This window comes from Eimeria tenella, genomic scaffold, assembly GCF_000499545.2.
Source record: "Eimeria tenella Houghton genomic scaffold, Eth_scaff5, whole genome shotgun sequence".
NCBI lineage: Eukaryota > Apicomplexa > Conoidasida > Eucoccidiorida > Eimeriidae > Eimeria > Eimeria tenella.
The window spans coordinates 320,653-347,581 of record NW_013543395.1 but is presented as its reverse complement, the minus strand read 5'-3'; the positions used below and the strand labels follow the sequence as shown (position 1 = coordinate 347,581).

At 51.3% G+C, this 26,929-nt stretch overlaps 5 protein-coding genes across 5 annotated transcripts; 1 reads left to right on the top strand and 4 right to left on the bottom strand.

Annotated features, from left to right (window-relative positions):
• Positions 1 to 105: 105 nt before the first annotated feature.
• ETH_00011055 (uncharacterized protein) lies at positions 106 to 2,598 on the bottom strand (the record flags this gene model as incomplete). Its single annotated transcript, XM_013377326.1, has 1 exon — positions 106 to 2,598. The coding sequence occupies one exon, from the start codon at positions 2,596 to 2,598 to the stop codon at positions 106 to 108; it is 2,493 nt and encodes an 830-aa protein (XP_013232780.1).
• Positions 2,599 to 5,812: 3,214 nt separating this feature from the next.
• On the bottom strand, positions 5,813 to 12,482 carry ETH_00011050 (subtilisin-like protease TgSUB2, putative; the record flags this gene model as incomplete). The annotated part of the gene is made up of 16 exons (XM_013377325.1): positions 5,813 to 5,915; positions 6,136 to 6,232; positions 6,386 to 6,594; positions 6,782 to 6,903; positions 7,384 to 7,541; positions 7,770 to 7,930; positions 8,088 to 8,326; positions 8,443 to 8,537; positions 8,720 to 8,812; positions 8,949 to 9,045; positions 9,303 to 9,427; positions 9,702 to 9,846; positions 10,035 to 10,126; positions 10,313 to 10,519; positions 10,833 to 11,408; positions 11,633 to 12,482. 16 exons carry the CDS (start codon positions 12,480 to 12,482, stop codon positions 5,813 to 5,815), a joined length of 3,369 nt encoding a protein of 1,122 aa, XP_013232779.1.
• Positions 12,483 to 14,185: 1,703 nt separating this feature from the next.
• Positions 14,186 to 17,989, bottom strand: ETH_00011045 (uncharacterized protein; the record flags this gene model as incomplete). Its single annotated transcript, XM_013377324.1, has 10 exons — positions 14,186 to 14,340; positions 14,524 to 14,574; positions 14,691 to 14,790; positions 14,965 to 15,012; positions 15,189 to 15,254; positions 15,417 to 15,581; positions 16,079 to 16,186; positions 16,526 to 16,671; positions 16,875 to 17,298; positions 17,504 to 17,989. The coding sequence occupies 10 exons, from the start codon at positions 17,987 to 17,989 to the stop codon at positions 14,186 to 14,188; spliced, it is 1,749 nt and encodes a 582-aa protein (XP_013232778.1).
• A 3,234-nt stretch (positions 17,990 to 21,223) lies between these two features.
• ETH_00011040 (uncharacterized protein) lies at positions 21,224 to 22,009 on the top strand (the record flags this gene model as incomplete). The annotated part of the gene is made up of 1 exon (XM_013377323.1): positions 21,224 to 22,009. The coding sequence occupies one exon, from the start codon at positions 21,224 to 21,226 to the stop codon at positions 22,007 to 22,009; it is 786 nt and encodes a 261-aa protein (XP_013232777.1).
• A 1,082-nt stretch (positions 22,010 to 23,091) lies between these two features.
• On the bottom strand, positions 23,092 to 26,033 carry ETH_00011035 (uncharacterized protein; the record flags this gene model as incomplete). The annotated part of the gene is made up of 5 exons (XM_013377322.1): positions 23,092 to 23,664; positions 23,891 to 23,997; positions 24,117 to 24,202; positions 24,309 to 24,481; positions 24,621 to 26,033. The coding sequence occupies 5 exons, from the start codon at positions 26,031 to 26,033 to the stop codon at positions 23,092 to 23,094; spliced, it is 2,352 nt and encodes a 783-aa protein (XP_013232776.1).
• Between the last annotated feature and the right edge of the window lie 896 nt (positions 26,034 to 26,929).

Here is a 26,929-nt window from a genome sequence, read left to right as displayed (position 1 = left end):
TCCGAAGCGCTGGTAGCCGCAACGCCGGCAGCCTGGAGCCTCTAATGAAGAAAAACGAAGAGCCCTGCAGCAGGAGTGCAGCACGAAAATGTGCCATTTTGCTCGCTAGAGCAGATAAAGCGCTAAGATGAAGGGGTGGTTAGGGGCTGGCTTGTCTGTTTGCAGCTTCGCCCACTGCTGTATGATGGATTCCTTTCTTTTGCGCAAATCACGAGCGGTGGCCCTCTGTTTATCGAGAAACCCCGCGAGCTCTGAGCAGATGTGCGCAGTGTGGAAATTCCTGCCCCACTCCTCTATTTGTTTTGTGTCCACACTGGCCGCATCTCGCCTTTGCTGCATTTCCTCAACAACTTTACGAAACAAATACATGGGGAATAAGGAGCCCAGAGCCTGGGGCAGCGGTAACGACATCTCTGGGCTTTCCTGCTGCATTTCAACGGCCGCCGCCGTTGCTTCTGTTGCTGCTTTCACCCTTTCTGACACGTCTGGTGGAGCTGCTGCTGCTGCTTCCGCTTCCTTTGGCTCCACAGCCGTCAGAAAGCCGCTAAACGACCTGCTGACAGCCCTGCTGTTTCTCAAGTGCGCATCCGCTATGGTAACCGCGTCACTCAGGAAAGTGACAACATCGCGGGGAACCACCGGCTCCCCGTTTTTACCTTCAAGGTTCTCTGGCACCAGATGGGGAGGGAGGTTGTGCAGAAAGAAGTCGAAAGAAACGTAACTGTACTTTCGTTTCTTTCTGTAGCCCTCAGGCGTGGGCAGCGGCCGCCCGCAGTAGTAGAACGGGGGCGAAGGCAAGGACTTGGAGCGTGCGGACAGGCGCAACCTTGCCAGCGTGTGCACGCGGACTTCAGCGGCTTTAAGTACCTCTAGAGTTAGCAGCAGCCGACCCACATACTCCTTTCTCGCCTCTATCATCGCCTCAGCAGCCCGCAGGGCAGCGGCGGCCTTTATGCTCAACGGCGCCGCGTGTTGCCCGAGCTCCTGCTGCACGTGCTGCAGCAGCTCACCCCCTGCTGTACTTTCCCCGATCGCGCTTGCTTCCTCCAACCCAGTTTGAATTGGGTGTGCCGGATCTCCTTCTTGTGTCTCTTCAGCTTCATCAGTCTCGCTGTCCGAGCCTGCCATAGTCTCGCTCTCATCTTCGTCGTCTTCAACTTTCTTGGTACGGATTCTTTGCCTTTTCCCGTTCGGGTTGAGGGGTTCCTTTGTATGCTCTGGCATCAGGTCTGCGGCGAAGCTCCTTTCGATGCCATCAGCAGCTGAGCCCCTCACGCTGCTGTAATCCCCTGGGCTCCTTATGCCGCTGTCATTGTCTAGGCTTCTTACGCTGCTGTAAGCCTCTGAGCGTCTTGCGCTGCTGTCAGCTTCAGAGGTCCTTGCGCTGCTGTCGGCGTCTGAGACTCTAGCGCTGCTGTAGGCGTCTGAGGTCCTTGTCCTGCTGTCAGGGTCTGACGTCCCTTTGTTGCTGTAGGTTCCCGAGTTTCTGGTGCTGCTATCAGGGTCCGAGGCCCTTGAGGTGCTGTCAGTGCCGGAGCTCCTTTTGCTGCTGCCGGATCCGGAACTTCTTTTGCTGCTGTCCGCGACGGAGATCCGAGTGGCGCTGCTGTACACGCCGGAGCTCATGGTGCTGCTCTCTGCGCCGGAGTTTCGTTTGCTGCAGTTGCTCCAGTCCTCCCCGCCGTATTCGTTGTCCGCGTGGAAGATCGCGGCGGCCTCGGTAGTCTCGGGCTCCGCCTGCTTCACGAGGTCTTCGAAGCCCACGGGCAAAGGAGGCCTGCGTTCCTTTTCAACTTCCTCGACAAGCCCCACAAAGGGCGCCAGGGGGTCTTCCTGGAACTCGCTGGGGAGGTACGCGTCGGCGAAGTCCTCTTTGGAGTCGCTGAGGCACTTGTGCCAAGTGCGGCGCAGCTGGCGAACTGCGTTTCTGAGCTCCTTGTGCAGCGCGTTGACCTCCGCCTCGCCCAGCCCCACGCGCAGCGCCAGCTTGGGCACTGGAGGCGGCGCCAGCGGCGCGGGGGGCGCGGGGGGCGGCGGCGGCAGCGAAGAGGCGGCTGGGGAGGGCTGGAGAAGGTCTTCGTCTTCGAGGAGAGGCCGCAGCACCAGCTCGGAGTCCAAGTCCGCGTCGGTCTTCAGCAGCGAACGCACCGCCAGAGAAAACAAAAGAAATATAAGTGCTGCACTCAGGCTGAACTGAAACGCCGCGTCCGGCTGCTTCATCATGCTCTTCATGGACCGCCGCAGCTTCGCCAGCCTCGTCCTCTCCTCTGTCACTTTCAGCCGCCGCCGGTAAGTCCTTGACCGCCGCCGCCCCCTCTCCCGGCCTTGGGTTTTCGTGTTCTTTTTCGTGGCACTTTCTTCTCCTCTTCTGCGGTGCGTCTTCCGGGTCTTCTCCGTCCCGCCGGCCCGCTCCCTCCGCGTCTCCTTTTCCCGCGGCTGCTGCTGCTGCTGCTGCTGGGGGTACACTACCTCGTCGATTTCCAGACTTGGGCTGCCCGCGTAGGATTCCACAGTGCCTTCTCCCGGCATCTTTTCAGGGGCTGCAGCGGCGCCCACAGTCTCCGACAGAGGCGGCGGAGGCGAAGGTGATGACGGCATCGGGACCACGGGAAAGCAGAAACAAAATGAGGCGAAGGCGCCAAAGGAGGGCAGCAGGCAGCACAGATAGACGTGAAGGCAAGACCCGCAAGGAGCTCGCGGTCACGCTAACGAGGCGCTCGTCTAGGGGGCCAACCTCTGCCGCTAGCAGCACGCAAAACTTACCAGCAAAACGCAGCGTTGCAGCAGCCTGGCACGAACCGCAGATAGGCCTGGAAAACACAGGGGAGCCGTAAGCTGCTCTAGCTGCCACCACAATGTGCTGCTGTGGGTGCAGCTACCGGTCTAATACGCACCGCAAAATCTGACTCCCTAGGCTCCCCGGAACTCCGTTACGTCGACGCTGCTGCTGCAGCGCTATGGCCAAAGCGCGCAGTAACCCCTGTTATGAAAAATAGGTAGGAAATGTGGTTCTAGAGCCATGCGTGACTCCGTGTTAGAACTTTGGGGTGAGCTGGCAGCTGCATCGTTTACCGACAAGGACTCGGGGAAGGCGAATAGTTTTTCTCCTTCCCCTTAGAAAATATTTGACATTGTTTAGCAGATAATTTTGAATTTAGCTCCATTTTTTAATCGTAAACCCGCTATTGGAGCTTCTAGCAACACCTTGGGAGCGTCCGCTCCTCCTGCATGCTCGATCCTTCAGACTCCGCCAACCTCCGGTCCTGCCGCGCCCGAGTGAGCATTTCAAGCTAAACTCTCCGAACTAAACCTCTTTTAGCAAGAATATTGTACTTATTTGACCCCGAATAGAAAGGATTGGCAAGAGTTTACAGGCTGTGTGCGTATTCGACTTGCGCCATTCGCGCGCAGCGAGCACTGTTACCGCTGTAGTGTCCCTGGCATCAAATTTCGCCATAACGTATTTGAAGAACCGCAAATGGTGTCGGAAACAATAAGCCAGTATAAATGTAGGTGCTATCCCGCTTGTTTGGTGAACACAGACGTATGTCGTCTGCGAGAACCATGCGTAGACTTCGACTGCAGAAGGCCCTCGCCGCATGTTCATAGGAATCCGTAGCAATTAACCAACGTGCAAAGTTGAAGTTGAAGAAGTTTCCGTTATTTGCATGCAAGTGCATCAGATCTGCAATGGTTCTCAGCCACTGGATAGGAAAACGATGCTCTCTATTTTGGACGCCAATGCTTACCTGTGTGCTGACGCCGTTCACCTCAGGTACGCCAGCTGGAACTCGCTAACGCTGCTTCTGCTGCTCTCTCAGTAGCTAAATAAATATTCAGAGCCTTTGTGGGCATTTCTGGGCCTAGTCGCCCCGGTGTAACGAACCTTGGTCCGTACTGTGCCTCCCCGAGGGCTTCGTCGCGATTTCATGTCCAGCGCTGCTGTGAATTTAACGGTTAGAGCCAATGCAGTGTGACTTAATATTCTCTTACGTACACTGTACACTTAACGGGCCTCGAATTTGTGTCTGTATCTCTGAAGTGCGGGCGCGGGACTTTGGCAGCTTTCAGACATTGGTACGGACGACGGACCAAGTACAGTCCCCTAGAAAAGAGTGTTAGAGGCTTAAAGCGGGTCTTCTTGATGCACCAGCGCTAAATACAAAATATTTCAGGAGCAAGTGGCTATTGCGGCTTGTTGTAGGCGCCAACGCGTGCGCGTGTTGCAGAGAGCTTGGCCTCGTCCCGCCGATGTCGTAAAACCCCCTCCGAGTAATTCTTAGGACGGACGCCGCTAATTTTATCTTTAGCACAGACGTTTCCCGCGAAACGGTGCTAAGGGGCTATTTGCCAGTGCCACGCAAAGGTGTCACCTGCACTTCCTCATAGCAAGGTTGACGCTGACCTAACGAGCCCCCCTTGCTCGTGTTTGTGTGGAAGCATTGATTTTTTTTTCCATGTGCTCTGCTTAATATAGTGGTGTTTTGGTCCTCCTAAAGCCTTGATCTATAGTCGCAAAACCATATACAGGGAACCCGGCACGAGCACCACTGTCAACACCGGAGTGCTCACTTCACCACTAGAAGTACATTCGATGCATCAGCATTTGCGCACTTTGTAGAGGTGGACGGATCTATGTTGCCTCTCAGATAGTTACTAATGCAATAGCAACTAAAATATCTAATGCGGGAGCGCGATCCTACAGTTCCGTCCTGTTCTGCACAGCACCATAGGCTTGAGAGGCATACTACAGCCCAAAGCTCCGCTCCGCGCACTTAACCGCACCGAACATGAAAAGAAGTGGTAGCGGCGTGTAGAATCTCTCAACAGCCCTATCGCCATTCCCCCAAGAGCATAGATGATCGATTTAAATGAAGGCACGAATACTTTATCAACTTCTTCGGAGAATATTTCAAATCATGCTGTTACGCATAGACAGAATATCCCTAGGCCGTTTCTTCTTCGATCCGGGAGAACATATGAGAAGTTGACGGAAAGCGAAACTACACTCCGGAGAATCCCTTATACATAGGCTTTACATCTGTTGTTGAGATAAAACTGATTTGCGAGTTTCCGTTGCTGCTCAGGCAACCCGTGCTGAAAGCAAACCACCTCGGTCTCAGGAATATATATATACGCGTCGCCTTTCTACATAAAATGTTGAATATGCTGCTCTTGTAACTAACTGTTGTTTTGCCTTTTGTTGCTGAACGCGTAAAAGTCTGCATAATTCAGCCCAATCAGCGATGCGTCGACGAGACGAAGAACAAAGGTACACATACAAGAGCCCGAAATCCGCCTCAATAAAGTTTTTCGGCTGCCCATATTAGCCAAGACGGGCACAGAATAGCGTACGGTGAACAAACGCCTATATGTTTAATGTGAGAAATATGTACACAAATTCCCACAAAGTACATATATCCCGTGAAAGAAGATGAATTGCAAATGAGAGCACGTGGACTCCTTGGCCCGCTCTCTGCCAAAACGGTGGCGTACTACGCACACCGAGCAGTCAAATCATACTGCGCCGCCTCGCGCCACACTTCAACGAAGTGCAACCAAGCCTGGATGAGAAGCCAAGAAAAGGAAGACAACTAATCCACCGTCCCCCCTTCACTGACGCTGCTGAACGTGGTAAAAGCGGGGGACAGCATGAGCGTTACCGTAGAGCAATTCGAAGAAGAGTTGTTAAAAAAAACATACCCACTCATACCCAGACACCGATTATCGATAAAACAGCTCAGTGAGTCCTCTAGTTCTCCCTGCAGCAAAAGAGATGCGGCCACCATTCTACTCCACGATTAAGGAGCCTTCAGTCGTCTTGTAGTAAGGCAGTCATTGCGTCAGGCTCTCCAAATTCCTTCCTGTCACCTGCTTTCGGCCTGCTGGGTCTCTCACCGGGCTGCTTAGTGTTGCTGCAGACAATCAGCAAGCATGAGAAGCCCCTATTGTTTCTCTGCTAGCAACTGAGCTCTTGGAACTCTACGCAGCGTCGTGCTGCGCAAAAGAAACAGAACTGTAACAGAAAAACGAGCTCCAGACACAAAATGTTACATAAGGCTACAACTCTTAAGCTACAAATCGGATGAAGTCTATGCAACGGTCATCGTAGGGTAGACAGAGCGAAATGCTTACTAGCGAAAGTAAAAGATGATGCAAGCTGCTCCACCGACAATCGCCAAGCAACCGAGCGTAAGGGCTGCTATTTCCCCATTAGACCAGTCGTCGCCACCTAAGGAAGTCCGCATGAACAGAAAAAATAACGGACGTGAAGTTACAGGCGGGCAAACATGTGCCGGATTTCGCTGGTCGTTTATTTGCTGCTGTTAGAGAATTGGAAACCAGCAAAAAGAACTGTCAAGTGGCTGTGATGTATACAACGTACCTTCCAGAGTGCCCGTGTACTTCATTTGTACATCACATAGAGGGGTTCCCTGATCCTTTTCACTAACGTGACTGCTGAATGCAGATGCTGCAGTTTCATCGGACGGCGAATTTGTCGCTGGGTTGCTACTGCTGTTTAGACGGACTGGAATCTGTGCTGATCCCAACATGTTGGCCTCTTCGTCGTAGACTTCTACTTGGATCTCCGCCCTAATTTGCACGACAATTCGCATCCCATTCCCTTTTCACATTACTTTCAATGAGTCCTTACTCCTTGCACGTACATCAGTTACCCCTTTGAACCGTCACCCACATGGCGCAGAAGGCAACTGCAAACGTGAAACCAATAACGCAACCAAGAGCGAATTCACGCGCCTCACTTGGGCTGCCGACTCACGTGTAAGTGCCCTCTGCGTAACCGCGGATGTATATTGTGGATGCATAGACTTCCTCTGGCTGAAGATCGACAATCATGTCCGTGCATTTCATCTGGAACCACATGCCTCCCATGCGCGCCATCTGCACAACAGGTAGTGCAATGCACGTTCGTTACCTCAGCATTAGCATCAAGGATGATTCATGACCTGTTCGTTACCTCAGCATTAGCATCAAAGATGATTCATGACCTTGAAGCGATAAAATTGCGGTCGCAACCAACGTTACACAGGGCAGTCATGTGTTCTCTTCCGTACACAATGTCAGCTAAAGTATGATAAGCCCGAAAATGATTGATCGTTCCTCCATCTCTATATCATGTGTATTCAGTGCAAATGCAGAAGAAACACAATCGCATATACCGTCCTTTTGCATTCAAGGAGTGTCAAATTAAAGCGCAAGTAAAATTAAACCGTAACCACTGCTCTACTGAAAATCCAGTTGATAGTACTGTGCTCTACAGCAGGTATAACTAGGAACTACGCTGAAGCTGAAGAAATCTACATACGGTTTCAGCTGTTAAGAGTTTAAGCTTTAGAACGCAGGGCTATTCTGTCTACGTACCAGAACTGCAGACATCGCGTCGGGTGCTCCCCCCCATTGCGTGACTCCCTTTGCCGCTGGTAGGTCCAGCAGTGTGGCATGAATGATATCTTTCACTTCAGCTGCAGTAACTTCCGAATTCGCCTTCATAAAGACCCCGAAAACCAATGCTGCAATACCTGGAAACCCACACATATACATTCGAGCAAGCTAAGGCACATCCCTACAGAGCTGTATTCTGCTAGCCCAATGCACGTGCAGCGACGTGTGTTCTTCAATATTTAAGACCCACACACTGACCCACACACTGCATCTACTCGTCTAGGGGCAACAGCACTGGACAGTACTCTCCTTAGAGCTAGGCCTCACGGCAAACTCTATAATGAAGATGCGCAGAAATGACACACCTGAAACATGAGGCGTTGCCATGGACGTCCCTGAAAGAAACGTGAAGCCGTTGTCAAGGTAAGTCGAGTAGATCCTATCCCCCGGAGCCAGCAACGACACAGATGCCTCCCCGTAATTACTGAAGGACGCGAGCTGTCCATCAGCATCATACGCGCCTACTCTGCAAACGAATGGGTTACGAGAAGATGCGAAAAGCCCACGAGAAAACATGACCTCAGAAGGACGAAGGCCTTGGAATGGCTAGCTTCTGGGTGTCCCTTTGCTGCTGACGGTGACAAAGCAGATAACAACACTGCTCCTGGAACAAAGTGACTTACGAGATCGTGTTCTGATAATCATAAGCGGCTGGATAGAAAGGTTCTATGTCATTATTCGTGCTGCTGTTTCCCGCGGCGTTCACTATAAGTATCCCCAGCCCCTCCCGCATGTGACGGGAACGTTCGATAACCAGCTGAAGAGAATATGTGGATTCTGTGGAACCCCAACTGTTATTGATCACGTGCACGCCCTTCAGCATTGCATAAGCCATTCCTCTCACAGCATCACTGACTGACCCCTGCATGAGAACGCAACACTAGTCACACAGCGTCGTTTCCTGATCTCTGGGAATAAAACAGAGAGCACAAGCGCCAAATCGAAAAATTATAACGAAGTGCTGAAAGTCTTGCCTACCCTTCCACTTGCCCCGAACTGCTGAACCTTCATCAATGACACCAGCGGAGCACAGCCCACCACGTCCCTTCCATTTGCGACCCCTCCAATGGTGCCTGTATTATCCATACATGCAATAAAAACCTTAGTTCCACATCAGCGCATGCCGCAGCTAGAGTAGCTGCGGTAAAAGAAAGCACAATGCTGCGTGGGTAAGTCAAGGGCGCAACACTTCGAATTATAACTGACAAGGAAAAAGGCATCAACCCAATGATCTCGGTGCAGAAGCGCAGCTCACCTGCGACGTGTGTGCCATGGCCATTCAGGTCAGCAATAACGTTGGTGTTTTCGGCGAAGTTCCACCCCTCAATATCGTCAACTAATCCATTGCCTGAAGAACCAGCAGCACAACCAGCAACCCAAAACATTACCCTCTACAGTCCGCCGTCAAAATGTATGCCCACCTCCGGTGCAGCAAGCACAGGAAGCAATATCGTATATGAATAAACAGCACAGTTAGGTCTCACCGTCGTCATCTTTGCCATCAGCAGATTCCTCTAGATTTTTCCACACATTGGAATCAATGTCGTAATGCTTCGCAACTCCAGAGTCAACAACTGCCACCTGCAAAGCCCATAAACAGAGCGACACCGCCACGCATACTGGAGCTCTGTGACTGGTGATCAAGCCTGACCAAAATGCCAGCATGGCGCACAATACTCCGAAGCAACAGCAAGCCACACTGACTCCTTCGAGAAAATGTCCTTGCAGTAAGGTGCAGAATACGGAGCACGAAGTACACGCAGGGTGCAAAGTCGCATGCGACTCCAAAGTCTGTCAGTGACAAAGAATGATGAAAAGCGAGGAGCAAAATGACTCACCACTACATCTTTGTGGCCCTTTTCTCCGTGCATCCATGCGTGTACGCACCTTGCAGCGTACATGCCCCAAAGGCGCTTCTCCAAGTCAGGGTCGGTCGGAATCCTCGAAGAAACCGGCGAATCATCTGGAAATACAGTAAGCGCAAAAATGCCGGTGATGAACTCACTCCTAAACGATGAAAATCCTATGCATGTCATTAAGACGAGCGTGCATAGATGCATGAACGAAGACTGTTGAACATCCCATAATCCCAGCCAGTGGCATCATCACATCATCGTCGCTGCGCTATCACAGAGGCCGCAATAAAAAATGCGCTAGTTCTGTAGGTCCTGCTCTTATAGCTCCTCCGCTGGCCGCTCCTTTCTCTCTTTGGTCAGCGAAAACACAGGGCGGCATACCACTCAGGAGGTGCGTCTGTGCAGTCGCCTTTGCTGAACACCGTTCCTTTAGCTCTGCTCTGGCCTGAACGAAAGCAGGCTTCTCGAAAAGCTGTGGCAGAGGTTCAGGAAGGGCCTCATTAACGGGTACCATTTGCAGCGAAGTCTGTAGGCACACGCAACAAAACTTCGCAAAGCACTGTACTTATACGTCTCTGGGTTCTTGGCAAATAGGCTGGTTTCCCTACTTCAAAGCCATGCCACCTGCTCCTCTTTCATCTCAATATTGCAACTGTCAGCAGGTTGCCTTAAGAGTGTAGCACAGAGCCTCAACTCTCAGATGCACAGTCTCACAGGCTTGGAAAGCTCCCAAAAAAGAATGCTCTTGCCCTCAAGTACCAACAGCTTCGACAGCAGCTTGTACACCCCTCCATCAGCAGAAATATCTGAATTCAAGATGAAACTGGTAGCACTTGGACAAGCAATAGACTTAATGGATATCCCGCCAACAGATGTGTCGAGCCAAAACACTTTCTCCCCTCTCGTTGCTTTGTTGGGGGAGAACCACCAGGCAGCTTTCACAGTGCGCACCACTGTGACGACTAGCTACTGCTATGTGCGTCGTATGATACCTGCGTTTGGTGGGAACTGCAGGATGACCATGTCCACAGCATCGAGAATTTCGCAGCTGTAGCTCTGAGAGTCCTCCACCACGGACAAAAGCTCTTGGCATGTCTGCGTGATACGTGCAGCGCCCGCTTCTGTCTGCATGAAGCTCACCGCTCCAGCAGCTGCTCCTGGATTGTCAAACGGACTGGCGAAGCTAACTACCAAGTCAACTGCAGTCCCAAGCAGACAAAACAACAGCAGTAGAATGACGGGAAAATACTTGAATTGCGCACGGCTTCCTAAACATGTGAAGGGGGCGGATCTCTCCATCTAGTCTGAGTGGCCGCAGCAACCATAGTGCACTCTACAGTAGAGGAAACCAAAAGCTTTGGGAGTATGACTCTTACTGACTGCGTCTAGACAAGCACATCTACTCAATTAAGCAGCCATCTAAAATATGTGAAACGAGACGGTCTCTCCCTTCGGAAGCTCCTCGGCGCTTCTGCAAATGTCACAAACTTTCCTTTACGCTTCAGCACTCACGCGGGTCGTCCGGCCGCTTTCGACGTTGTCTACGCATCTGCTTGAGTATCTGGTAGACGTATTCTTTTGCTGTTTCGCTCGTCTCCCCCTCTGATACCCCCTGGAGAAACGAAGCCGGCCCCATCTGCAGATGAGAGTAGGCCCAAGCTTGTGAGGCCGGGGAAGTGAGTCGTGCATTGACAGTTTTCATCACCACAGTCAATCGCTTCCCAGTTGTGTTAGTCAGCAGCATCCGCCGCTCCAAGAACTTGCTCATTTTCGTTTTGTACGCCAAATTTATTTGCCCCGTGCACGCGGAATCCACGTAGGACGCATCAACGATGACCCCTCCCACCTCGACTCTGCAACTTGTTTTCGTTGGAGCTGCTCCGCTTGACTGCTCAGAATAAGACTGTGAGTTCCCAGAACTCTCCCCAGAATCAACAACGGGTAACGACCGGTGCCATTCTTTTCCCTGGTAACTTTCTTGCGGCTCCTCTGAAAAGTCGCTGGTGGCCTTCGACTTCTGGCCAACCTTCCGAGAGCTGGAAGGTTCAGGCTGTGCCGAGCCTCCTCCTGATGCTTCATTGTCATTCCCTGCATTGGACAGTATACGCTGGAATTCGTCCGTCCATCCCTCTCCCAAAACTATAATGGGTTCTACTAACAAGCCTTCTAAACGTGTTCCTATCAATCCAAGAAGTTTATCCGTAATAACGTGTCCACTCTAAGTCTGTGGCAACTGCCAGACAGCCACCAACAACAGTAGAAGCAAACCCCCACCAACTAACTACAGGAGCCGAACCGGCTCGTATACCTACCTGTGGCAGGTGACTCTGGGGTTGTGCTCTCGATGCCATCACCACTGTCAATGTCAAGCCTTTCTTCAGCTAGCGCAATATCATCAGCCTCCCCCTTAGTCCCAACGTCGTGGCCACTATCGTCTGAAACAAGTGAGTGGGGTGTTCTGGTGTGGGCATCATTGCGGTCCTCACCCTCGCTCGATGGCGATTGAACCTCGCCCTCCTCTCCGTCACTGCGTAAAACAGCCGGTGACCTCGGCTTCCTCCTGCCTTCTCTGACGATCTGCTGAAACTTGAGCGAATAGCCTCCGGCGCCTTCAGACTTGGTACTGGTGTCATCTGCTAAAAGGGGAACTTGGGTGGTCAGGTGACTGCTTTCTGCATCCTTACTACCCCGATTTTCGTCCGCCTGTGGAGCTTGTGATGTCTCACTGCTCATTTCTACGCGGCCCTGAGTAGTCGCCGAAGGATTGGACTGCCGCTCTGCAGCTTTGTCTAAAATTGGAATCTCTGTATAGTCGCTAGGCACCCCCCTATGCTCAAGGTCTTCAGCCTCCGTGCGATCACTCGCCTTCAAGGGGTTCCACGACCAGATGAGTGCTTTGGGTGTTGAACTGATAATTCCATCTTCCTGTAATAGTGATTCTGATACACCTTTCACCTCCTCAGACACTTCCGTCCTGTGACGGGTGATTTCCTGGCTTCTGTCTGTGGTGGCGAGAAACTCCAGACCGCTACCACCAATGGAATCTGGCAGTGAATCCCCCTGTGCACCAATAACAGGCACTTTACGAGCATTCACAGCTGATGATGCTAAGGCTAGGCCATAATCTTGTGAACCTGCCAACAACACGGTTTCTTTCTCCATAGATGAGCCGCCTAAGGCTTATTCCCAATCTGTCGAACTTACCTGCAGCGGATCTTCGTTCAGTTCCCGCAAAGGAGGGCCATTGGAAGCAGAGGCAGAACCGACAGCTTTGCTTTCGGCGGAGTCTAACACTGAATTTGCACACTGAAAAAGATAAAACACGGCAGCACCAACGGACCAGAGAGCCGCCCCTGTCCGCAAGCTCTGCATGTTCTCAGCCAGCCCTTTAACTGAATCGGCAGTTCTAGAAAAAGAAATGTAAAGAAAGAAAGGGGCGGAAGCAACTCCAGCAGATATGACCTGGGGAGGGAGTCAAAATTTACGGTGAGCTGCAGACGCAGCGACGCAGCGGATTCCCCGAATTAGGGCAGCATCTGAAAGCTAAATTGGCATTGGGAATCCCTCCTATAAAGATGAGAGGGGAAGCCGTGGAAAGCAAAAAGTTTCGACACGTCTTTTGGCCCCACGCTCGCTGTGACATCGAGTAAGCCAATCAGTTGACGCTGCGAGAGATAGGGGCACCACCGCTGGAGGTATGACATCTATGATGGTCCCCAAAATAACCATAAATATAATCAACTAACTGCCGTGCACCAAGTATGCGAAATGCGAAAAGAAGCACTATGCGACTCTTGAGTTGACCCGCAGAGGCAATCGAAGATAGCTCCCCATAGCAGTTTGGGACTTGCAAGGGAGAAGCTTAACAATGGCTCTTTCTGACATTCGGTTTTGAGTTAAGCGAACCAGTAATACACAAATGTGCAAGCGTTTACGCGTTTTTGTCCTTGGGTAAGTGGCGGTCTACTGCTCCCGCTCGTGTTGCTTTTGTGGGGTCGCGATTCGGTTGAACAGTATGCAGTAAGCACGCTCCTTCTTTATTTAATCATGGTTCTACACAAAGTGTCTCACCTTCGTCAAATCGATCTTTAGTCTCTAACTTCGCGTTAGCTTTCACTGGAAGGATAAGGATATGGCTGTGGACCACAGTCAGAACTGTTGAGTTTGCAACAGTTCACCAGTAGAATTGAGCTATCGTGCTGCAGAAATTAAGCCAGGGGAGAAATCGAAATAAATTTAGTAAAGTGGCGCCCCATCATTGACATTTAACGCTAAAACACACAGCTACGTGCAATTCTTCCCCCAACGCCTGCACAACCGTTTAGCAAAGCTTGCTGGGAAGGGCAGTAAACATGCTCCTCTTCGGCTCCGCATAAAGACTCACACGTTAGGCTAGTACAGTTAGGCTGCTTCGGGGGACTCTGGACTGAGCATCAGCGAATGCTGAAAAGTTTCTGAAACCTATTGTCTCTAGCTTTCCTGCCTGCTTGGCTGTGTTGCCAGCAATGCACTCCTTTCGTATTCGTTGCTGCACAAGGATATTTCTGGTCCCCCAATGGTGGCCTATTGCATTCTTCGCTGATGAGGCCCCTTTCATGAGTCCAGCACTCGATAGCCTTCACCTTGTCTCAACTACACTGAAGTATTATTGGCTACACATGAAATGCTTCATGTACGCCTGAAACGTGAACCACAGCGATGTGAGCGAGCTAGGCTTCATGTGAAGCTCCTTTACAACGGGATAAGTTTGATGAGGAACGCTTCCTTCTTTGCAAAACAGCCTCTTGGTAGAGGGTTCTATCGTTTCTGAAGCCACAGTGAGGCTATAGAGCCTGATCCATTGTTCCCATGGCAGAGTAACTGTACTACGTGCCAATAAGGCTGGCGGATTCATCAAGAATTGCCATATCTTCGAGGTCTTCCGCTGCCTTTCGCAGTTGGTGAGAGTCCCAGGGGTCCCCAAGATGAGGCGCGGCGCGTTTGCAAATTGCCGCATACACCAAGCACAGAATGATGCAGACTGCAGCCACGCCACCACAAAAACAGCGCTAGACAAACACAGTCAATGTGGGCTTGCCACGAGCCAATAAGCTCGCTCGATGCAAATCCCAGCAACCAGCAAAGCAAGGAAAGTGTCGAAAGACGGAGGAGCATTTCACGCGGCTACACAGAAGCGGTGAAATGCAAAACAGCAAACACCTACTGAGGAACAGCCAATTACTGCAGTATAGTATTGAGGCGAGCATCGGAGTGGCTGCAACAGAGCAAAAAACACACAGATCCTTGGGAATATGTAAGGAGTAAGTATAAAAGGAAGCTAGTCAGGCATCTGGAAAGTGGAGCAGAAGAGCCTACTTCTTGTCTGCTTACCAAAAGCCACTTGGGAAAGAGCAGCAGCGAATATTGTGAGATGACACGAAGTGCCTGCAGCTGCAGCGTGTAATGTGCACGTGATGGCGTCTGATCCATTCTGCATCAAAACACACACACAGTAAAACAAAACTCACAGATAGCCAATAAGAAAATCCGTAAACAATGCGTCCAAGCCTAGGTCTTCCGTTCTCGGATGAGAAGTCCCCAGTGAAACTCACTAACTCGTCAAGTACAGTGCCTGGTATCATATTCAGGCGAGCCTATAACATACCTGGGGCACGAACGTCTGGTTCCCGAACGACGCGTACTGAGGAGCCGCCTGTCACAAATAAAGCTGACAGATGAGCAAGAAATTATGCAAGGATGAGTCTCACTGAATTTCAGCTTTAACAAAACTGAAATACATCCTAGTAAGCTCCCGTGCAAAGAAACATGGCAGGAGGAAATGTGCCCCTGTGGGAGGAAGCCAGCCCGTAGATAGTTGGAATAACCTACTGTGAATAGGCAGAGTCCCGCTGCCAGGATTAGATGGGCAAGCAGTGCAGATAGTAGGAGGAGCATCTGCAGAAAAGGCACAGAAGCGCAGACATCGCTACAATTATAGTACGTATTCGGCCCTGATTAAGACCCGAATAAAGCATTTACAAGGACCCCGCACTAGGGGACTTGAAAATATTTTGCGTTAAACAAAGCTGCAACTGAAGCTGCCGATGGAAGGCTTACTTGTGGAGAGCTGCGTCCGCCCTTTACACTCATGTGTTGCTGTAATTCTCGCATGCCCGTGCGCCTCGACTTGCAGCGTGGTAACAGCTCGAGAAGTCCATATAGCCCGCCCAGGAGCAGAAGTAGCAGCCAACAGCAAACTAACCACAGATCGGTGGGAGGGTACTGCAGAAGACCAGCGCAAGCCAGATCACTAGAGAGTATATACTAATTGCATGCGTGATCACATGGGTTTTCCTGACAGGGTAGACTACGGAAAAGTATGCACAGAAGAGAAAGAAGCTGGAAGTACGCACTGAAGAGAGAAATAACAGTGCGGCGTCGGCAGGCGTCGAGGGGCCCTCCGAGCTTTGGGTAGCAAAGCCGCAGCTCCATCCGCAGGTAGACCCTTCCAGGCGCCGTATGAGGACCGTCCCGAGAGACACAAACAACAATAATAATAAGAGTAACAAGACGAGCCCCACTGTCTTCCGAAATGGAAGCATCAATCGACAGAGCAGCGAATACGCAGAACGGTGAGCTTGCTCGGCTTCCTGTGCAGTTCAATCAAGCACTTCGGCAGTATTTGGTAAAACCCCGATGAATTCAGACACCTTCCGCCTTTATTACTGCTCGAGATTGCCGCATATCACTGGAGGCCCCAACGGTGACGCCAGGCTCACTTGTAGCTTGTAGTTCCTTTCGCTGCACAACCGCTGCTGTACCCTGAGCTTCTCCAGGGCTTCAGAGTCTTCGGGTCTCATCTCATGGAGTCCCCCAGCGTACTTTATCTGCAGAGATGAGGATTGACACCCGAAAGATTGACACCCAAAGGATTGACACCCATGTTTAGATAGGTCTACTTGTTAGATCAGAAAGGTGTTCTCAGTCCAACTGTAAGTTCGCCGCCGAGTTTTGTGGCCTCTAGGCACGTCATCCTGGCCTTCCCTGTCTGTCACGTGCAACGCCTCTGTATGCGGTATTTCAGTGAGTGCAATGCATTTTCCTATTACATATACAGACAGTACATATTTTTATAGACTGTACACGTACACACGTTCAGTATTTGCAGCTGTCTCTTTCCTTTCCTCCCTCTTCCTCTGTGCATGTGTGTACTGAGGTGCGTTTACCTGGAGCTGACGCTGTTGCTCTCGTAATGCTGCAATCTCATGTTGCACCTGCCGCTGTTTCTGTTGGGTTGACAGGCCGCGGTAGAGCCATGCGAAAGGGAGAGTCGCCAAGCCAAAAGCGCCGAAGACAATCCACACGACTTGAGCTAAACCAGAAAGCATAAAGTGGAGAACACGAACGAACAATACACAACGATACGGAGGAGCAACACAATGCGAAGCAGACACTGGACACTGCGCAGACACTGCGCCGAACTGACGCCTCCATTCTATCACTGATCTCTCCTTGCTGCACCACCAAACTGGAATGTGGGGCAAAGAATCAAAAATGTTGTTATTGCTGGCTTGCCGGCGCAGAGGAAGCATGCCCCCAGAAACAACAAGGAGTCCACTCCTGTCTTGTGGACACCGAGAAGCTGAGCTGTGTACAACTGCACTGCTTCCGAATCAACACGCATTGCTGCAGCTGCTGCACGTGCTGCTGCTGCACTAGCCGTGGCGGCTGCGGCAGAGGCAGCTGCTGCAGCTGCAGCCATCAAACTTGCGGGGCTTGTCCCTTCAGGGTTTGGTGGCCTGCGCTGTTGCTGCTCTGGCGCAACCGATGGAAGAGCTATTTTTTCCGGTCTCAGAAAGGCAGGAGAAGGCATCCCTGGTCTCAGCGCTAGGAGCAGCAGCAGCACAGCACATAGAGCCAGGACGAAGAAACCGGTTTTCCGAAGGGCTACGAAAAGCGTCTCACACGGAAGCGAATCGTCCTCGTCCACATCTTGCACCTGCAGAAACAGTACGAAGACACACGAAATCGCCATGTGTTAGCGCATACTGCATATCTTGTTCGTAAGTTCGTTGTGCTTATGTATCAGTGAGTCATTCATGTTCGCATGCATTCCACCCTGCACGCTGCGATTTACACTTCAAATGACCATTTGTAGTCAATGAAGTACTACGACGGCGTCAAATGGATGTGATTTTACTCACGCATCTTCTGTTGCGCTCATTGGCGTAGAAGACGGCCGCGGGCGTTAGGAGGAAGCAGCACACAAAAACCGCAGCCCCAAGGAATAGATAGATACGCTGAAGAAGGTCTGCTGTGAGCGGCAGAGTAGCACTTCTCAGAGCCGCCCAGCCAGCAGCAGCAGCTGCTGCTGCTGCCGCACCCGCAGGGGTAAACGCGGAAGAGGCGTTGGCAGCATGAGCAGCGGCCGCTGCCTCCGTGACAGATGGTGCCTGCACTGCCCTCGGTTCTTCTGGGACTTGCATAGAATCCGAATTTGCTGTAGATGCTTGCATTATGTCTATAGGCACTAGAAGGGCCAGAAGAAGGGCGGAAGTCAGGGTGCAGCAGAAGGTAAGACCCGTCACGAGGGTGCTCTTCTTACGGTCCACAAAGTGGTAATAGAGCAGCAGCGGCAGCACAAGAGCAGCCCCCGCGGCAGCCGATGCGCCAATTCCAACGAGCAGCATTGCCTCTCAACTTATATGGTTCTCATTTGTCTCCGCGGGGCGCAGCAGGCTCTGCACGGATCCCTACCACACAGCTTCTAAAAAGGAGGCAGTGAGTATGAAATCCAGTGAAACAACCTTCTGCATAAACCTTCAAGCACCTCTCTCCGTAGAGCTTCCTATGAGGACCCCTTGCCTCTCTGTCTTGGAATAACGGTGAAAGGTGTGCCCGTAGGCGAGCGTGACCCCAGAGCCGCGACAGCCAGCAGGAAAACTATTGAGAACGAAAGTCCAGCTCAGACACAAATTTAAAAAATAATAAAAGAAACTAAGCGAGAACCTTGTCGCTCTCTTGGCTTGTTACGCAGAACTTGTCAGGCCGCGCTGACAAGTCCATGCGAACTGAATGAATGGTCCGTGACGGGACCAGCCCGAGACAATCGCTGAGATCCTCAGCTTCCAAAGATCGTCCATGCATTTGGATTGAGCGTAATAAACTCAACTGATTTAAACTAAAGAATATTCGAATATCAGGCCCTATACGTACACGGACGTCCTCGATGAGGCATAAAACACCGTCCTGGTGGGCCTGCATGCGATGAGTCGGCGGGCGAGCTACAAGCGAAGTGCCGAATTAACTGAATAGTTTTCGGAAATAAATTGAGTTCAGATAGCTCACCTTGTAGAGGGAGAAATTGGAGTTCATAATAAATAAAGTGAATGCTAGGCAGTGAAAGCGTGCGCCCATATGGATTCACCACGGCTACACGACTCGATATGGTACTGAGGACTCGCCGATATGCGTGTAGCTTCAGGCGCTTCCAATTTGCACGTGAAAATTGCCTAGTTCTTTTTTCCTGTCAAGAATAGACATAATAGAGCCAATGGAGCAAATCGGTTCAGCTGCTGCACCAACTTTCGACTTCCTACGCGCCGAGCATGAGTCGGCAATCACCAGCCTCCGCAACAGCATACATGAACTGCTCATTGGTAAGGGAAACTTGAGGCACCTTTGCCTGGGCAATGCCTGCATTCTTTCTGTACGCATTCTATTGACTGATCCCAACATACCCTACCTCTACTTTGCTTATCCAGTGTAGTGAAACAGGAACAACTCACCCACTGTCGCGGCTGATAGCTGCCTGTGAAGGCTGCATTAGGCTGCGAAACGTTACAACAGAAAGCTCATGGATTCCTCCAGGACATTGAATCGAGTACCGAAGACTTTGAAAAGCAACAGCTCAATGTGTGTCCGATTGTCTCGCTGCTGCACCCCTAAAATCTGCCTCAAACTTAGTTTTCTTTCCCCGTATTTACTATGTGTGCTTATAACCGTCATTCCAAAGCAGTTTAAAAATGAAGGGCTTCGAGGGTCCCTGGGCAGCAACTAAGTGGAGGTACCGAACTTGGTTTTGAAGTTTAGTAAAACGTTTTCTTACCCGACTGGGGGTAGCGCCAACTCAGGAACATCCAGATGTCACAAATTTTACCTTCACAGAACGGCTAGCTGAACTAGGACCTTTATATTCGTCTTTAGAGCTGTTTAATGCTCAGGTCCTAGCAGATCTCACCATAAAGCGACTAAAGCCGCGGGAGGCTGAGAGGAAGCTCATATTGACGACGATGAGGTGCCGCGAGCTCGAAGAACGCCTCCGAAGGCAAGCCAGTCAGATTTCTGAGGGGTAACTGCATTGTATAGCTTACGTACCGTCATAGATCTTGGGAGATTGGGGCAGAGTTTGTTGCACGACTTCACGCAGCATGGGTCTCATGAACATTTGATGCGAACTGAGCTAGTGTGAGATCTCGCTTCACAGGCTGCATCTAGAAGCGTCAGATCTACAGAATATTTTGCAGCAACAAAAGCAGCAGATCGCCTTCTTAAAAGTAGTGGATCCGTAAGCAGCAATGCGTTTCGGTGCAAGAGTACGTCGATGGGCCATTGTGTGAGCTTTGCTTATCCACCAGATGGATAAGACTACGCCAGGAGCATGATTTGGCTCCTTAGCTCAGGAGCATGATTTTGCTCCTTAGCTCATTTTACGCGGACTGCCCTACTAGGTGTGAAGTTCTATGTAGATGCCCTGCCTACATCTCCAGAGACAGATCGTGTATTCACTCGCGAACTGCAGAGGCGCTGGTGATGAGGGACACAGAGTCTCCCCAGTTTCCTCTAAAGAGACTTTATTGCTCTACGGAACCCCTCTAGAGGAGAAAAATAGTAGTTCACACACATTACCACAGCCTGTTGACACAGATGCTCGCTTTCGCCGACAAAAAAGGAGGAGAAAAGGTGTTGAAAATTGTGCCTACGAGCTTGTGAGGGAAAATTTAGATAAGATACTCCCAGTCTACTGATATTTAGTGGGCGTGCAAGCATCTGAGTGTAACACGATGTACGGGGACCAGTGGCGACCAGTGGCTTGTTGAACAGGCAAAACGTACAGAAGTCGGTCTGAATCACGCAGGCTTACTTATACGCATTGAAACAAAGAAAAAGACTGTCGGAACTTGCGCAAAGCACTTAGTTAGAGAAGTAATGCGAGGCAAAGGTGGCTTGTAGCAGCTGGCTGTTCTTCATTAGTCGTCGTACTTGCTGCTGGCTATCAAGGGGCTGTAAGCCCCAAGGCCTTCCATAGCACTTCCAATGTAGTAATATACTTGAATTTATTGCTCATGCGTCATTGGACTTAATGTGGACATCTGCTTAGCCTCCCGGCCCAGATAATCTACAGCAATCGTCTGTGCAATTGAGAGACTGCCGCCGACTCGGTGGTGAGTGAAAGGGTCGTGCCCGTCAGTAGACGCTACTTCTTTCGTTGAAAGATCTCCTGATGCGAAGCTTTAGGCTGTACAACTATCGATTGTAGGCTTTTAAGATAACTTCAACGGGCCGGAACTTCGGCTGCTTGGAGGGTGACTGCGCCGCAGGTTTGCTGCCGGCGAAGGGACTGAGGGTGGGAAGTGGTGGCGAAGAGGGTACTTGGACAGCCACTGATAAAAGGTTCCTTTGAAACTATGGCTAATTACCTCTCTCCACTAGATGGCTTATTCATCCAGCCTCTTTCACAAGACGGATCAGCCAGCGCCTCACGTCGACGCACCTCGCATCGGCCGAACAATAGCCCATTACATAATCCCTCCAACAGCTCTACGAAAAGCTTCGCTCTACTTTGTGGGTCCCAGAACCGGTGCTCTTGGGGCGTTTGCCGTGAGACCCACCCCTCCCAGTATACTGCTGCATCACAGCAAGTAATGGTAGCAGCATTTCATTCACCGTCGGGGGAATGCCGGCGCCTCGCCATCTCTTTAAAAGGTGGAGCATTGAAATGCCTAGTTTTGGGGGCTCTAGCAATACTATGCCTTCTCCAGGTAGTCTCCTGCGTGCGACACCCTGAGACTAGTCAACTCGAGGTGGGAGAACCTGGTGACGTTCCTTTTCACATGGGAGGTTTTGACGGGGAAATGCATGAGGAGGTGTCTAGGCTTATGCAGCACCAATTAGCACAACTGGAAAGGCAAGAAGCCCTTGAAGCGATAGCAGAGCCCTACCTACATCGGAAGCCTGCAGGACAAGCCTCGATGCTGCTCCAAGCAGCTAGAGGGAAAGCAACCTATGGAGTTCCGCCAGAAGGGCCGATGAACAGCATGATGGACTTTGGGTCTCTTCTTGCAGGGCAGCCACAAGACATCGCTGAGATGAACCCTGGCGTGTCCACACAGCTTGCAGGTATGGACGAACTAGGAGGCTCAATGACTGTAGACAGAGCACCCTATTCCTTTCTTAATTGGGGCCAAATAGGCGGCATGATGCAAAATCCGGCTTTGGCTCACACAGGCATGCCAGTGTATATGCCTCGCCAGGTCGTGGGCACAACTGTGGGGCTCGACTTCGACTCTCCCGCAACATTTCACGGGCCTCTCCTCGTCCTACTGATGGTCTGTATCCTTATCTTCTTTGTGGTCATGCTACTTTGTTGTTGGATGGTCAAGAGCAAACGGAAGCACGACAAATACATGGCTGAGAAGCTTCCGCGGTAAGTGGGGGCTTCGGCGCTGCATCAATCGCTCTTAGATGCTGCGGATACAAACAAGCCACTGCCACCACTGGCTACTGCTTTTTTGGGAGTTCTCACAGTCCAAATTGATGCTGGAAAGAGCACCAAGCTGTCCGCAGAAGCCTTGCAGTTGGCTCATTCTTTTTGCCAATGAGTGACCTTGAGGAAAGCTACACTTCTGGTTTTGAAGGACTGGCCTCAAACCCCTCCCGCTGTACGTTAGAGAAGCTACGTCAAAGCACCGACAGTGAGCCAAAAGCGACTGCGAAATCAGGCTTCCAAACATGCATGCCAAAGGCCTAGCAGTGTTCGCTCGCTCGTTACCGGTTCACAGTGGAGCGCCCTGGGCACCGAAGCATAGTCTGCTGTTTGCTTATCAACTTTAGCGGCCACGGCACTTCTCCACAGTGCCAGACGAACTTTTGTCTGCTTTAGGCCATTATCGTAGCCCAGCACTTCGATTTAGAAGGCGGTGCTTCCAGTGAACTAAAACTATTTTTTTATTGTTGTTGCAAAGGATGCTCATGTCTCGTGCGATCTAGGAGATTTTTATACAAGTTCGCGTATTTCCGTTTCTTTGTACGTCGCATAGCCAGCAACATGAATAAAACTGCGTGTCCAAGTCAGACACAGGGAGTGTCCCCGTGGCACGGTAAAACCCCGCAACTGTTCACTATACGTGCACTTTTCCGTTCATCCACAGGAACAAAAATTTCTTCGTGCGAAGCAAATGACACAGCTTCGAACGAGAAGAAATCTGAGCAGCAATCCAGGCTCCACTTACGCGGCACTTACAGAAAAACAGGGAAGTCTGCTGAAGGCAAGAGCACACTTCTGCAGGTGCAGCGCCACCCTAGCAAGTTCAAGATTTGTGAGCACGAGGGTTACAACTAGGACAAAAAGGCCGTTAATACCGTCAAGTGATGTAAGTCTTTTGTAGCGGTGGTTTCAACTTTGCCGGGGTGCCGGAGTTGCTTGGTGACACCGTTATCTTCCCGCGTTGACAATGGACAATGAGAGCACATGCACAAAAAACTGAAGAGCACGAATGGGTTTGAAGGAATCTTAGCTGTTGAAGAAATCTGCCCAGGCACTTCTCACAAATCCCAACGCTGCAGTACCAACACTGGTATTTGAGCCCCTACATTCGCCATGGTCTTCGGAGGGCAAAACTACTTCTGCCCTGCAATTCGGGCACGTAGCGCTGCACCTGAGCCAAGCCCTTGCGCAGTCCCAATGAAAGGCGTGTCCACATGTCAGGGTCACTGACTCGGCTCCGTCCTGCAGCTGCAGGGTGCACACCGTGCAGCACGGAGCCTCGAGCTCCCATCCGCCAGCGGCAGCTTCTGCAACAGCAGCCTCTGCCTCCGCTGTTGAAGAGCGACTTGACGGGATCTCTTGACTGCACCCGGGAGCGTCAGCCTCACCATTGGCTTCAGCTTCCTCCCTTTTCTCGCGTGATGGGTGTCGTTTCTTTCGCGTGCATAAATGCGCATAGAGGCGCTGGTACGCTGAAAGACAAAATGGACCCACTAGCTGCCTCTCTACTGCTGCCTCCAACCCTTCATCGATTCCACGCGGATTTCCCCTCATGTTCCCCGAGGGCAAAACTCTCAGAAGTAGCTGTGGGTCCAGCGACTGGGTACAGCATAAATCACACAGGAGTTCACAAGTGACTACAAGGAATTGCGCCACAGAATACAGGAAATCAGGAGCTGGCCCTCTACAAAATAACTTAGTGTCTCTTCTCTATCTAGAAGCTTTGCGCTCGTAAACGGGAGCGCAAAACCCTCTGCAGTGCCGCCATTAGCTGTCTGGAGGTGCAGATCCAGCTCTCCTGCTTGGCCACCTGCTACCAACCTACTTGTGCCGCAGCAACTATGGCGAAGGGCTGCACACGCGCCGGCAACCTTCTGACGCGAGAAAGGATATCGGGGGGTAAGATGTCAATAAGTGAAGGGTTTAGGGACCCTGAAGTGCACCCGTACACCAGCGCATGTGCATAATGAAATTAGTCAGACAGAATTTATCAGCCACGCAGAACACAACAAGGGGAGTTCAGCTTTAAAATATCATTTCTATCTCCGCACCCTCAAAATGGACTACTGTTTCTGGGCCAACACGGGCAACAGGTATGGTGGAAGGCTCCGTCGCTATGACCTTGAACTCAACGCCCCTGAGATACATATACAACCCAGGGGTCCCACCGCAGAAAATGAGTTGAAACATGTCAGAGGAAAATGCACTGAGATGTGCCGTGCGGTTTGCCGCTTGACACAGACCTGAAGGTAAAGATGTCGCCCTTCCGAATGAGCCGCCAAGGCTGCTCCTTGAGAAACGGCTGCAAATAGTCTTCGAAGAGGCGAAAAGAATATGTCGTTGGCAATGTATCGGCAAAAGGCAAAATGTGCACCCTTCTGTATTCACCCCACGGATCCACCGATATGTACATGGCCTACATGTAACGCGCAAAGCAGCAGCAAATATAACCGTTGGCTCAGCGAGTAGACTGGCCTGCGCTACTAACTCAGGGAGAAGTTAATCACTCGGCGGGGCGCCACTTGAAGTGGCAGCAATGATTCACAGGGCTTTACCGTATCCTTCCGAACGAATCCAGGACCGTTGTCAGGGTCCGTAGCCCAGACGACGAAGGTCAAGTCTCTGATGACTAGCTTCTTTCCCGGGAAGACGACAATAGCTGTGTCCCTTGAGGTCCCATCAGTCCCTGCGTTCGCAGGAGAGGAAGGGAGGGAAGCTCCCGCACCGCGGGCACGAAAGTATGGAGCAACAAAGTCATAGAAGAGCACTTTTTCGCTTAAACTGCGCGGGGCATCTCCTGGTGAGCCATCAGTTCCACTCATTGATTGCCCAAAGTCAGTTGAAAAAGATGAAGAGAAATTGAAGTTTAGCTGGAGAGTCCTTTGATGCTGCATCGGCGGCTCTGCTTCGTTAGAATCGGACCTAGTTCCACTAGCTTCGGGTCCAGTAGCGTCGCTGAGACGAAAGGGTGTACCACCCCCCATGCTGTCCTCATCTCCTCCGTTCTCTTCCCCTGACCCTGCATCAGAGTCTTCAAGTACTGCAGCTATAACGTCTTCTGCTCGTGAAAATTCCCGTACTGGCGCCGGTCGCCTGCGGTGTCGGTGGCCAGCGGCATGGGTATCCTCCCAGTCGAAGGGGGAACCCAATTGACGGCGATGCCTTTCCGCATCTGCTGCACCATAACCTGCCTCTCCCGTAGTGACTCCGTTTTCGATGCCGTTGCTGTTATTTTCTGGCCTCTGGGGAGGACTGGCGGCGGAACGGGAAGTGCTGTCAGCCCGCCTGCTCCTGCGGCTTTGGCTTGCGGCACTTCCCTCTCCCACCAACCCACGCTGCAATGCCTCTGAGTACGAAGCCACTCCTGCCTTCCGGGCGTAGGAGCTGTTTGGGTGCACAAGAGCCAAAAGCTGTATGCGACGAAGTGGCTTCAAAGGGGCTCCTGTAGTGAAAACGACAGTTGATGGTGTTATTACACCGGAGTGCGGTAGGCAGGCAACTACGATGTAATTATACTCTGCATCGGTCGCTTCCGAGCTAACACCTTTATCGCTTTCGTCGCAGCCTCTTGCCTTTTGGGGTGACTTGTTCTCCTTGACTGGCCGTTTCACCCTGATGTACATGTATTGCTGCACTGTCTTGCACTCCTTCATGAGGCCTGTGAGGGTGGCAAAAACCCATGACTTCGGAGCCTCCTCAGAAATCGGTAGAAGATGAATCTTCTCCACAGCAGTCCTTTCTGTTGCCGTGCTATTCATTGTAGGATTGTGAGCTCCCTCCGAGCATATGGAATCCCCTTGACTGTTTGCAGCGCAGTACTCTGCATCTCCGCTCCCTGCTGCTTCACCTTCTTCCGCCTCATTACACACGATACTACTGGAGGTGCTAACATTGCATACAGAGGGAGCGCGCGAGTCCTTTGAGCCAGTGTTTACTGACTGAGGCGAGTCGTCCGCAGCTCCCGTCATGGCGGCTGCCGCTGCCAATTACAGCTGCCTCCACTGCCAATAAACTCTGTACCGAAGAAGCCAATGGAATAAAAAAACAGAACGAAGCAAGTCGGGAGTGGTCCTCCGAGAGTTGACACACTCCAGCGCCTTCGAGTTCTTTGAGCACAATCCCTTGATTGGCTTCCAAACTAAGCGGGACCGGAAACGTTTAGGTGATTACTTAGACAAATCACATTCAAAAGGAGGTATACGAAAAGGCTTTGGCAATGACCGCAAGTATACAGAGAAACCGTGCGAGCTCTTTGGAAAAGACGTCGTAGGTTGACGTTCCAAGCAGACGAGGCAAAAGAAGCAATAGTACTTTCCCAATATCTCATCATTGACAAGTGCAAACACGTCTGCTACAGAGGGCAGCATCAATCTGTCTCCATACGCAAGAATGACATGCAGGGGTCACCTGCCGCAGCTTCACACAGCCGACTGCAGGAACACCACCAAAAGAGGCGCAGCCCTAGGCGCAATGCGTTTACGGTCAAAGCTTTTTCGTATAGCTCTCGGTCTAATCGGTAATGTCGTGCACAGCTTGCCATATATTGTTACTGAGTACGCATTGGCACTGAATAGTAAAAGTAACAACTTCATCCCGCGCCTGAGCAGTGTTGTGATGAGCAGCTCGTGCTCACCACGTCAGAAGCATCCCAACTTGTATTTTCCTGGCGCTTAGGAGTTACTCCGAAACGGAGGCTCCAGATATCCCGGATATGTTTTACTGGGTTCCAGCGCTTAGGCGGCGCTACACCACTTGTGACGCCAGCCCACATGCTTGGATGTTTGTTACAGACGGTGTGAAGCTTCTCTAAGGCTGACGAACAATACTGAACCAGAGAACCAGAGGGGTGCTCTTCTAGTAACCC